Source organism: Panthera uncia, assembly GCF_023721935.1.
Source record: "Panthera uncia isolate 11264 chromosome C1 unlocalized genomic scaffold, Puncia_PCG_1.0 HiC_scaffold_3, whole genome shotgun sequence".
Lineage (NCBI taxonomy): Eukaryota > Metazoa > Chordata > Mammalia > Carnivora > Felidae > Panthera > Panthera uncia.
The window spans coordinates 7,405,926-7,418,453 of NW_026057584.1; the positions used below are offsets into that span (position 1 = coordinate 7,405,926).

Consider the following 12,528-nt stretch of genomic DNA (forward strand, 5'->3'; position numbering starts at 1 on the left):
TACAAAAAAAAGAAAAATTTAAGCCATATTTACTGTTAGGCAGAAAAAATATATAACCCTAAAAGGAATGGAACTGGGGAAAGAGGAACATTTTTTTAATTTTATAAGATGCTTTTATTTTAAAAAGGTGGGGAAACCTCAGCAAAAAATGGCAAGAGTAAGATCCCACTGCAGCACTGTGTCAAAGAGCAAGTGGCAAAACTATCAGCAGCAACTCATTGTCTGGGGGCTGCCTGAAGTTCTATACAGTAGTAAGTACCAAGGGTAAAAGGGGCCAGTGTACTTTAGCCTAAATGAAAATTCAACAGAGGCATTAAAATACATCCCCAAATTGCTAACTTCATTCACATTAGCAAAAAAGAAGAGAATAATCTACACAGTAAAAAAAAAAAAGAAATCAGAGCATTGTAATACCAATAAAAGGAGGGAGAAAAAAAAAGGAATGTATTAGTAAATTCAATGGTAGAGTCTTTTCTCAATGTTTCTATCTTCTCTTTTGCACTTAGTTTTTTTAACATTCATGGGCAATTTTGAACATTTATAAAAGTCCAAGAATTACAGAACAAACTCTCATGTACCACTCACCCAGCCCTCAGCTCAATAACCCATGGCCAACCCTGCTCCTTCCACCACCCCTCTAACCCTTCTTTAATACCGTTTTGAAGGAAATCCTACGCTTTCAAAGCTTTTTTGAAGGGAATTCTTTTCAAGATTTTTTGAGGAAATTTTTGAAGGGAAGTTATTTCATTTGTAAATACTTTAGAATGTTCTAAAAGATAAGGATTTTTTTCTAGTCTGGATTTTGCTGATCTTATTCCGGTGATATAGGTTTACCATGTTTCGCTGTTCTCTGCATTTCCAGTACACTGGTGACTGCAAGTGAAGGGTACTTCGATGTGGCGGTGTGTAATGCCATCAGGAGGCAGTCCCTGGTTTTATGGGTCTAGCAATCCCTGAACCAATGCCTTCATAGGTCCCTAAGTTCACTAAGGTTACAAAGTGATTTTATTTTATCATTCTTTATTAGCGGGAGTATTTCTACAAGGAGAAACTTCTCTCTTAACACTATTTGGTGTTGTTACTCAGTAGGAAATAGGTTGTTCCCATAAGAACTCATGTTGTTCTTACAGGAAAGTTAGAAAAAAAGCCTTCTTAGTTTTCAAAATAAGGACTTAGTTCACTAGCATTCTCCAATGGTAACAAATTATTTTTTATTAAAGTATTTCAATTCAATGCACTTCACAATGTCCAAATTGTCTCATCCTTTTTTGCTTTTTAAGTAGGTTCCCCACCCAAGGTGGGGCCTGAACTCCCAACCCCGAGATCAAGAGTCATATGCTCCACCGACTGACCCAGTCAGGTGCCCCTCAAATTGTCTCCTCTTTGACCGTGGGAGATTCTTCAGGTTGGCTCCTAATTCTGACACAACCCTAGCAGTCTTTTTTTTTTTTTTTAATTTTTTTTTCAACGTTTTTTATTTATTTTTGGGAGAGAGAGAGACAGAGCATGAACGGGGGAGGGGCAGAGAGAGAGGGAGACACAGAATCGGAAACAGGCTCCAGGCTCCGAGCCATCAGCCCAGAGCCTGACGCGGGGCTCGAACTCACGGACCGCGAGAACGTGACCTGGCTGAAGTCGGACGCTTAACCGACTGCGCCACCCAGGCGCCCCAACCCTAGCAGTCTTTAACAGCTTCTTTTCTATCTGGTGTGTCAAAATGTTCCCGGCACAGCTTATTATTTCTTGCCTCGGCCCTAGAATCAACCATTTCTCCAGGGAGCCTGATTCTCTTTGGTGCATATTAAGAGCACAATTTAGGGGCCAAGAGTACTCACTGCTGCCAGGTTGATCTTTTGTTTTCTTTCCGATTATTCTTGGACTTTGAGGTCATTTAGTCCAACTCCTGTAAGACAGGTTGGAACAACCAGGAAAGACAACATGCCCACAAAGAAGTGATCCAACCTCTGTTGAAGGGCCTTCCAGGAAACTGCTTTCCATCAAATTCATGTAAAGCTGGATTCTTTCCTGACGAAGTGGAATTAATACCCACTCAGAGCTGAGGCTGGGAATTTTACATACGCACTACCTCGTTTCATTTCATTTCAGCTCTGCAACAACCCCGGTAACAAACAAGGGTTACACAACTTGCCCACACAGAGCAAAGATGCAAACATAGGTTTTCATGACTAAAAAGATCAAAATCCTTCCAGCAATACATCTCAAAATTTTATTTAAAATAGCCAGGGTTTATTCTGCCACACGTTAATTTTAAAATATATGTATTTTATTAGAAATTATTTTAACATATCTTTCTTATACTGAGCCGATATGCTCGCCAATCGTTTCTACCACTAGAGGGCATATCTAGGTGCTCTTTCAAGTGAAAATCATTCCCAAAGTGGCAAATAGTCACAATGCCTCAAGAGACTTTCCTTCTCATGGCCCAACATCCCTAATTTGTTCATCAGCTCCTGACAAGTGGCTTCAAATCCACTCACCACCCCGGTTCCCTTCCAGTGGATCCCCATCACCCATGCCCAAGAGCTCCTCCAGCGTCCAGGACTGAATACTTCTTATAGGCACCACATTTATTAAGAGTAACGTAACCAGAGCGCATTCTCAAGAGATTCCTCCAGCTACTGTGAAGAGAACAGCCAAACAAACGGAGAGTAATTCAAACAAAGATGGTGGCCTGAATAAGGATAATTGTGCTCCACTTAATAATCGACAAATCCTAGTCCAAGTCCCTCTTCACCTACAGACATTTGGAAAAGCTAACTCATACCAGGGTAATAAATATCCCTAAAACCCCACCAGTGATCTTTAACCTCTCTTGGATCTTGCTCCATACAAGCCTCTCTTCTAGAAATTTAATCCCTATCTGCTTTCCCCTTAGTCTCTAAGTATACCTAAAAGTGATGTGTTTAGGGGCTCCTGGGTGGCTCAGTCAGTTGAGTGTCCGACTTCAGCTCAGGTCATGATCTCATGGTTCATGAGTTCGAGCCCCAAGTCAGGCTCACTGCAGTCAGTGTAGAGTCCGCTTCAGATCCGCCGTCCCCCTCTCTCTGTGTCCCTCCCCCACTCACGCGGTCTCAAAAATAAACATTAAAAAAAAAAAAGTTGGGGCTCCTGAGTGCCTCAGTCACTTAAGTGTCCAACTTCAGCTCAGGTGATGATCTCGCAGTTCACGAGTTCAAGTCCTGTGTCAGGCTCTGTGCTGACAGTCAGAGCCTGGAGCCTCCTTCAGATTCTGTGTCCCCCTCTCTCTCTACCCATCTCCCACTTGCACTCTCTCTCTCAAAAATAAAAATTAAAAAAAAAAAAAGTCCCCTCTCTCTCTGCTTTCCCTTGCTTGCGCTCTCTCTCTCAAAAATAAATTTTAAAAAAATTTTCTATAAAATGCAATTGTTAGGGGTGCCTGGGTGGCTCAGTCGGTTAAGCATCCGACTTCGGCTCAGGTCATGATCTCATAGTCCATGAGTTCGAGCCCTGCGTCAGGCTCTATGCTGACAGCTCAGAGCCTGGAGCCTGCTTCAGATTGTGTCTCCCTCTCTCTCTGCCCCTCCCCTGCTCATGCTCTGTCTCTGTCTCAAAAATAAAAACATTAAAAAAAATTTTTTAGTAAAATTTTTTAAAATTTAAAGCTGGAAATAATTTTTAAAAAAAAATAAGTAACAGTGATTTGTTTAAAACCCCTTTAATGCAGCATCCCCCCTAGCTATGCACCACTGCATGCACCCCCAAACTATGCACCACATTCCCCCAGTTATGCACCTCTTCCATTCAGAAATATCCCCAACAACCTCAATTACGGGTCACTTCAAAACCCAGAGCAATCTGGATTCTCCCCTTCAATTCCACTACTCCAGTAGAGTTCACAAATAACATCACCAAATCCAAGGGACAATTTCCCATCTTTGTCATCATCTTCCTGGCCATACTGAGATCTGTTTAACACAAGAGGCCCACTTCTATTGTAAGTAGCAGCAACTAACAGGTAGCAGTAGCAGGGCCTCCTAAAACCCATGATACCCCCAAAATCTTCACTTATTATTGTCCCAAATCGTAATTTCAGCTTATGAAAGCAATGTGAAGTGTCAATATAGATGTGTGAAGTCAAAAAACATTTCTGGGTAAGCTTCTGATTCTCAACTCTGGCTCTGACTTCTCCCCTAGAGAACAAGGCTTTCATATGCAATCACTTACAGCCTCTCCACTTTAGCCCCAAACCCTACTCATCAGCTTATTCATTCCAACCCCCTTCATCACCATATTCCCAAAGGCAGATAAGGACACCACCATCTAAACCACTGGATTACCAGTCAGGGAATCACGCTTTACTCATTCTACCATTGCCCATACCTAATTACCAGACCCTACCAGTTTTAAATCCTACATCTTGGGATGCCTGGGTGGCTCAGTTGGTTAAGCATCCAACTTCAGCTCAGGTCATGATCCCACAGTCCACGAGTTCGAGCCCTGCGTCGAGCTCTGTGCTGACAGCTCAGAGCCTGGAGCCTGCTTTGGATTCTCTGTCTCCCTCTCTGTCTCTCAAAAATAAACAAACATTAAATCCTAAATCTCTCAAGCCATCCCATGGATCAACTAACCCATTATTGTCCACACTTTCATTTCTTACCTGGACTGCTGCAACAGCATCCTAACTGATATACCCAGTCATCTTCCGTCTCCCACAGAACTATACGTATATTCCCAATGCAAACCTGAATAAAATGTCCCCTGATTAACAACTGTTGACTGACACACGATGATCAAATAAAACCCAGAGCTTCTTAACACAGAAGGGCTGCCTCCAAGCTCATCTCTCCCACACTTCACACTATAATAAACACAATGTCTCAGAGTTCCTCTCTCAAACTTGCTGTTTCTTGCCCCCTTGTCTTTACACATGCCTTTTCTGCTATCAGGAATATATTCCCAAACCATTTTCACTTGGGCTCCTAGGAGGAGAGGTTAAGTGGAAGGAAGGGAAAAAAGAGTCGAGTCAGAATGAGGAGGATGAGGGGTTGGAAAGAGAATTGTAGAGGGAAAGGAAGAGAGGTCGAAATCCTTAAGACCTTGGCTAGACAAAAGTACCTGCTCAACCTTCACGGATCTAACTGGCTAGTGGAAGAAAAAAACTAACAAATGGTCATACAAATACACATACAGCTATCAAAGGATTCTGGAGAAAAACTTGACCCAAGTTATATCTTAAGATTATTCTGGATGCTGTAGGGAGAACCATAAGAAGAATGAAAGCCCGAAAACATCAGGTCACTGCTGCAATGGTTTATGTCAGAGATGGTGGTGGCTTATACTGGGGTGATGGCAATAAACAGAAATGAACAGATTTCAAGAGATATGTTGGAGACGAAATTGACACAACACTGTGATGAACTAGATGTAGAGATACAGAAGTAAAAGAAACCGAATATCCAGAAAACTCCAAGACTTCCGGCTTGAGCAAATGGGCACACAGTAGTATTTAAGATTAAAAGAAATAAGTAATCCAAAAGTAGGTACCATGTCCTTTCATCTTTGTTGCATCAGCACCTAATCCAAGGCACAGAATATAGGAGGCAGGTGAGAAATGTTTTCTAAACAAATCTTAACATTCTCTTCTAAAATACACCCCTGGATAACATCGTATTACTATCCCTTCAGACTGCATAGATGTCTTTTACTCTTTTTGAAAACTGGGATGATTAATGCATCCCATCCTCCAGAATTTCTCTCATCCCCCACAAAGATGATGGCTAATAACCCAGCAACCTCAGGTTTCCCTTCTTTGCCTCCATTTCTCCCCACCCCCTTGAGACTTGAATGCCTTCATCCAACATTTACTAAGTGCCTATGTCCAGTAAGCTAGGCTAAACATGTGCTTACCAAAACTGAGAAATACAGTGCCGTTCTTCTGTTCTCTTCTGAGTAAGGAAAACACATAGAAACACAACACAAAGTCGTAACTATTTCAACACAGTTATAAACAAAGTGCTTTAGGGCAAACAAATACCTCACTTTCTTGCAAGGTAACACTTGGGAAAACTTCCTTAAGACCATGTAATGAGATACAAGAAAACCTAAAGGCAATTCCTTGGCTCCTTCCCCATAAAGACGACTAACTATCTGCAATCATTCCCCCTATGATAAATTCCTTAATCATCTACATTTATCTATTTTCAATCCAATATATGTATTTATATATATAAGCATATATACATATATATATATATATATATATATATATATATATATAAAACAAGTATAATGAATTTGGGTTTTTTTTTTTAAATGTCTTTAAGTATACATAACAAAATTTTGCCAAAAAAAAAAAAAAAAAAGAAGAAGAAGAAGAAGAATGGAAGGAAGCAAACCAAATGTTAGCGATGGTTCTTTGGATGGCAGGATTAAGGATAACTTGGATCTTTTCTTTTTCTTTTTGTACTACTGTTTCCTCCAAGGTTTTCAGCAACAAGCGTGAATTACCTTGTTACTGAAACTAACAAAAAATTTCACAAAACCTAAACCTACCAGATTTAAAACCAAAAAAAAAATGTTTTTCTTAAGGTAGTACTTAGTGTTTGGTCAAGGGTAACAGGGGATGGGAACTAAACTAACACAACCTTTCTGGTGGTCAATCTGTCTGTACATCATCCAAAGCCTTAAAAATGAAACTGATTTAATAACTCTACTTCCAGGGAATTATTCCAAAATAAATACGCAGCAACACAAACAAAACTGTTGAAGGCTGTATACACATATTTATAATAGAAAAACATTAAAAACAACTTTACTTTCCAACAATTCATTCACTCATTTAACAAATATTTATTGTGTACCTATTATTTGCAGGCACTGGATACAGCAGTGAACAAAGTATACAAAAATTGAGACCAAAGTACTTGCCCTCAGTGGAGCTCACAGTCTAGTGGGAGCTGGAGAATGGAATATAAATAATAAAGAGAATAAGTGAATAAAATGTTTACCATGTTCTATTTGGATATAGGTCATGAAGAAAAAAATAAGCAGAGAAGATAGGGAATAAGAGGAAGACATTATATATAGATAGTCAGGAGAGGTCTAAGGTGGCAACATCTGAGTAAAAACAATGGTTTTATTCCTAAAAACAATGTGCTCCTCCATTAACTCTATCACACCTTTTTGAATTGCTTTGGTGACTATATAATACATACCTTTATCCCAAATACAGAGATAAGCTAAGACCTAATGACTCCACAGACCTACCTTAATGAGTCCATGTATACAGTCACCGTAGTCTGTTTCCACCACAACTGTCAACACTCTCCCATCGTCACTACTATCCCAAGTACACCTCTTCATTTTCTCCGTCTTTCATTGAACATTTATATTTTACATCGTAATAAAAATTATGATCTTAGGAAATAAAGTATAACTAAATGTTTCTGTATAGTTCAGAGTTACACACTGACTAAATGCAATCACTCTAAACTTTGATTCTAAAGTATTCTGGACCCAGCTCCTTGCCTCAAGTTTCACAACCAATGTAATGTTACATGCAGAAAAGCACAGTAGCAGCTTCTATTTATACTGCAGCTTTCTAGTTCAGAGTTACCAGAGTTCCTTAAGGTTCTCATATATTCCCTTTGCCAAAAGGAATTTTCTTTTTTTTTTTTTAAATGTTTATTTATTTTTGAGACAGACAGAGCATGAGCGGGGGAGGGGCAGAGAGAGAGGGAGACACAGAATCCAAAGCAGCTCCAGGCTCTGAGCTGTCAGCACAGAGCCCGACGCGGGGCTCGAACTCACAGACCGTGAGATCATGACCTGAGCCGAAGTCGGACGCTCAACCGACTGAGCCACCCAGGCGCCCCAGCCAAAAGGAATTTTCATAGCTGGTAAAACAAAAAAAAAGGCAGTGTGCCTACTTAGACCCCCACTCCTCAGTTTATATGCATTTCATATGACTAAGGGAAGGCTCCTAGGCTCTAATAATGATGCCTGAAGGGTGACAATTAGGTAAAGCTACTGTTTAAGCAGGAGACTGGTAACTGTCTTCTACTAAAGTTACTTCAATTCAAATTTGGTATAAAGCACTGGGCTGATCAAACAAAACACCATCAAACATGACTTCTGAGCATCACTGAAAAAATGTGTACCATGCTGTTGATGGACTGGGTCACTGACTGATGAACTGACACACTGAAATGACTTTAGGAACCCATGATTTAGGGCAGGGACCAGAAAACTTTTCTCTGTAAATAAACTTTTTGAGTCAGATGGCCCCTCTTGTAACCACTCAACCTTGCCACCGTAGTATGAAAACAGCCTGATAATATGGAAACAAACAGGTGTATCTGTGTTCCAATAAAATTTTATTCAAAAAAACTTTATTTATACTTCCACGGGCCATAGTTTGTCAACCCATGGTATACAGCATCCAGCTAAATGTGTACTGACTCTAGAACATCTCCAGTAGTTTTTTTCTTTTGTTTAGGCTAAATTCCTGGTGTTGTCTCTTTTTCTTAATAGATGATGGGACAGAGGGGGTAGGGGACAACTTCCTTAAATTAGCTGACAATTTTAATCATGTTTTTACAATGAAAGAAACACGTGTAAATACAAAAGAGAAGCAGTTACAAATTCTAGATAAAGGCAGAAGAGTCACACACAAAATGGTTTACAAAATGAGCTATATGGATTTAAATCCACCATATAAAGGAAGTTAATAAAATGTGAATAAAGATGTAACTATGAGAATGTTCATCAAAAATATTTTTGTAATAATGGAAAACTGAGAATGGCCTATGTATGCTACATCTACAAGTCTAGTTAAATAAACGATGGTACATCATACAATGCAACCATTTAAGATGATAGAAAACATTTATTGAAAAAAAAGATACTTTTGATGTGGTTATTTTTTAAAAGCAGGTTACAAAGTTGAATGTACAGTATGATCCCATTTTCATGAAAATAAATGTACACACACACAAATAAGCATACACAGAACCACCTGGAGAGAGAAACCTATTTACAGTGGTTATCATGGATGGTAAAATTGTATCTTCCTCTGGCTTACTTGTAATTTCTAATTTCTTTAGAAACATATTGATTCAATAATAAGAAACTTATTTTTTAAATATAAACTAAAAACTAAAACAGGTACAGCATTACTTAGGTCAACATTTCCAAAATAAATTATCAAAGTATAGAACTTGCATCAGTTTTTAGAATTTCAAGTAGAGATTTCTCCTCAGTCTCCAAATGCTGACTAAAAGGGCCGAGAAAATTTAGGAATTACATATAAAAAGAAATGCATAAAATACGTTAATATGTGTCCTGAAATAGGGAGTTACTACAGAAGTCTGCATCACTTTTCAAACCACCACCACCTAAACAATCAAGAATATTTAAAACACTATTCCAATTTATCTACTATATACTGCCTCTGGTTCAAGGTTTGAAAAGAAAAAGCAACTATTCATGCCACTGACGAGAGGATCTTCAATCACCAACACTGGGGGGAAAGGAAGAAGAGGGGGAAAAAGTCACACTACAATGTGATGGATCTCAAAATTCCATAAGAATTCCATTCAGGGTCCAAACACATCTGTAAGAGACTCAAAGGTCAATTAATTGTTATTATGGCAAATGCTATCCCAATCTTAGATGGGCTACAGTTAATAACCAGTATAATTCTGGACCACCTGCCTAGCCCATCAATAAAAAAATTCAAACAGTAATTCAATAAAAGTATGTTTTCAAAGAAGTCTAGGAGTAGCACTTACAAAACAGTATTGTGGCAGAAAACATACAGATAAAAATATTACAATTATATGTAAAATTTTATATGTACCTAGACAAGGGCTGAAACAAAAAGCAAGTAATTTGCTAGGGTGGTGGGACTGCAGGGAGTCCATTATCATTACAAAACCAGACCAAGAAAATTTCATTATCATTACCTAGCCAGACCTAGAAAAGTTTTTTAAATATAGAATGCAGTCATTGACCAAACAGAATTTATTCCTAGACAAGCTACACTGTTTTCAACTAGGCACATAAATCAAAATCTCAAAAACATGTACATTTATAAACCACCCAACATCTGTAAAAATACCTTACTACCGTACTAGTAGTACATCCAATATCAAGCAGGATGAGATTCTGAAAACTCACCATTCAGGCCCAAAGTTCAGTGTCTGCGTTTCCGCTGCCATTATTTTCCGTATTTTTACAATAGATTTTTATATGTGGAGAAACCTGTTAAAGAGAAAAATATCTCCATACAGTTAGTCAAGAGCAAATGCAGAATTCCAGCCCAGAAAGTCTAGCTAGGGTGTTTCATTCATTCCCGGGCAGCTATCAGAATGGGTTTTAATCCGTGTTTACAACAATCTAGCAGGCAATGTGAAATTAACAAATCTACCTCACATTTCAATTCACATCTTCTTACGTGGGAAAAGGAGACGCGGTATAAGATGAAGCCCATGAGATGGGTGGATGCAGACCACACAGGGCACCAGGGACCAAATTAAGGACTTTCTCCTTCAGCCACTGAGCAATAGGGAGTGAATGAAAGGTAACAGATTTACATTTTAATTTATATCACTCCTTTGCAATGACTCTCCCATAACCAACCATGAGCTATATTCAAGATTCTTAAAATAAGCACCCCCCCTTTCCTATCTCACAGCTTCCACTACAACTCTCCCCCACTTTCTGCTTAGCACTTTACACGCTAGTGATTATTTTAAAACACTGTCTTGAACCATCAATTTCATGAGTGACCTTTCAAAAGCCGTTTTAAAATATCAGAGCTTAAAGTGAAGTAAGTCAAACAGGGAAAGCCAAATGCTGTAGGGTACTTCTTGTGTATGGAATCTAAAAGTGCCAATGAGTACTCAGAGAAACCAAGAGTGAGTGGTGGTCACCAGGAGCTGGGCGGTGGGGGAAACGGGGAGATATCTGGTCAAAGGGTACAAAGTTCTAGTTACAACATTAACAAGTTCTGGGGACCTAATGCACAGCAAGGTGACTATAGCTAATAATACCATATTATATACTTGAAAGATACTAAGAGATTAGACCTTAAATTTTCTCAGTACAAAAAAGAAATAGCCATTACGTGCTGGAATGAGGTGTTAGCTTGATGCAATGGCGGTAATCATTTTGCAATATATAAATGTATCAAATCAACACACTATATACTTTAAACTTACACAATGCTATATGTCAACTACATCTCAAATATGGGGTGGGGGGTGGAGGATATCAGAGCTTAAAAATGGAAAATACTATAAATATTGTAAATATACTGTAAATATCTCCAAGATAAATTCACATCACCCTGACTTTTGTTTATGTTTAGAAGATCTAAAAAAAAGTTAACTGGAAAAATATGCCTCAGGACACCTGTTGGTAGGGCATTCAACTTTGATCTTGGAGTTACAGGTTCAAGTCCCATGTTGAGTGAGAGATGGCTTAAAAATATTAACCAGGGGGCGCCTGGGTGGCTCGGTCGGTTAAGCGTCCGACTTCGGCTCAGGTCATGATCTCACAGTCCGTGAGTTCGAGCCCCGCGTCGGGCTCTGTGCTGACAGCTCAGAGCCTGGAGCCTGTTTCAGATTCTGTGTCTCCCTCTCTCTGACCCTCCCCTGTTCATGCTCTGTCTCTCTCTGTCTCAAAAATAAATAAACGTTAAGAAAATATATATATATATATATTAAAAAAATATATATTAACCAGAAATTGGTCAAAAATGCAAAAAAGGCAAAGTAAAAGTACGTTAATGTCTATAATCGGCTATTAATTTATCTGCCCTGTGGGAAAAAAATAAAAGGAAAGAAAAAAAGGGAAGAAGCTCAGTGGGTGGGGAAAAAAATAAAATTAAAAAAAAAAAAATAGGGGCATCTGGATGGCTCAGTCAACTGAGCAGCCGACTCTTGATTTTGGCTCAGGTCATGATCTCACGCTTCATGAGAACCTGCTTGAGATTCTCTCCCTCTGCCCCTCCTCCTACTTGTGCGCGCTCTCAAATTAACATTTAAAAAATAAAAATAATAAATAAATAATAACTTATCTGCCCTCCTCCTGGAAGGTATTTCCAGCCCAATTTCAACCCTGAGGGTTCCAAGATGTCCATATTCTAACTTAATTTAACCCTGTTCCCTGCTACCTGACCAGGCAAGCTTATACACCAGACTTAAGCTGAGGTCAACTTAGAGCCCGCCCCACCTCTTAAGCAACTAGTGATTCAAGAATACAATACATAAGGGGTAACTGAGTGGCTTAGTCAGTTAAGCGACCAACTCTTGATTTTGGCTCAGACCATGATCTCACAGGTTCCTGAGATCGAGCCCCAAGTCAAGCTCTACACTGACAGCACAGAGCCTTCTTGGGATTCTCTCTCTCTCTCTCTCTGCCCCCTCCCGCTCACCTCGCACGCACTCTCTCTCAAAAAGTAAACAAACTTTATAAAAAAAAATTTTTTTTTAATGTAAAATAAGGGGCTCCTCGGTGGCTCAGTTAGGCGTCCAACTCCTG

General features: G+C 39.2%; 1 protein-coding gene across 6 annotated transcripts in view; it reads right to left on the reverse strand.

The window, feature by feature from the left end:
* Positions 1 to 12,528, reverse strand: part of GIGYF2 (GRB10 interacting GYF protein 2) — a 150,000-nt gene that overhangs the window by 108,012 nt on the left and 29,460 nt on the right. For all 6 annotated transcript variants that reach the window (XR_007454242.1, XM_049614665.1, XM_049614666.1 and 3 more), the window contains exon 3: positions 10,162 to 10,245. Coding sequence is in view for 5 of the 6 variants with exons in the window: in XM_049614665.1 (XP_049470622.1) it covers positions 10,162 to 10,202 (41 nt within the window). In the remaining variant the exon portion in view is untranslated. The remainder of the gene's footprint in view (positions 1 to 10,161; positions 10,246 to 12,528) is intronic.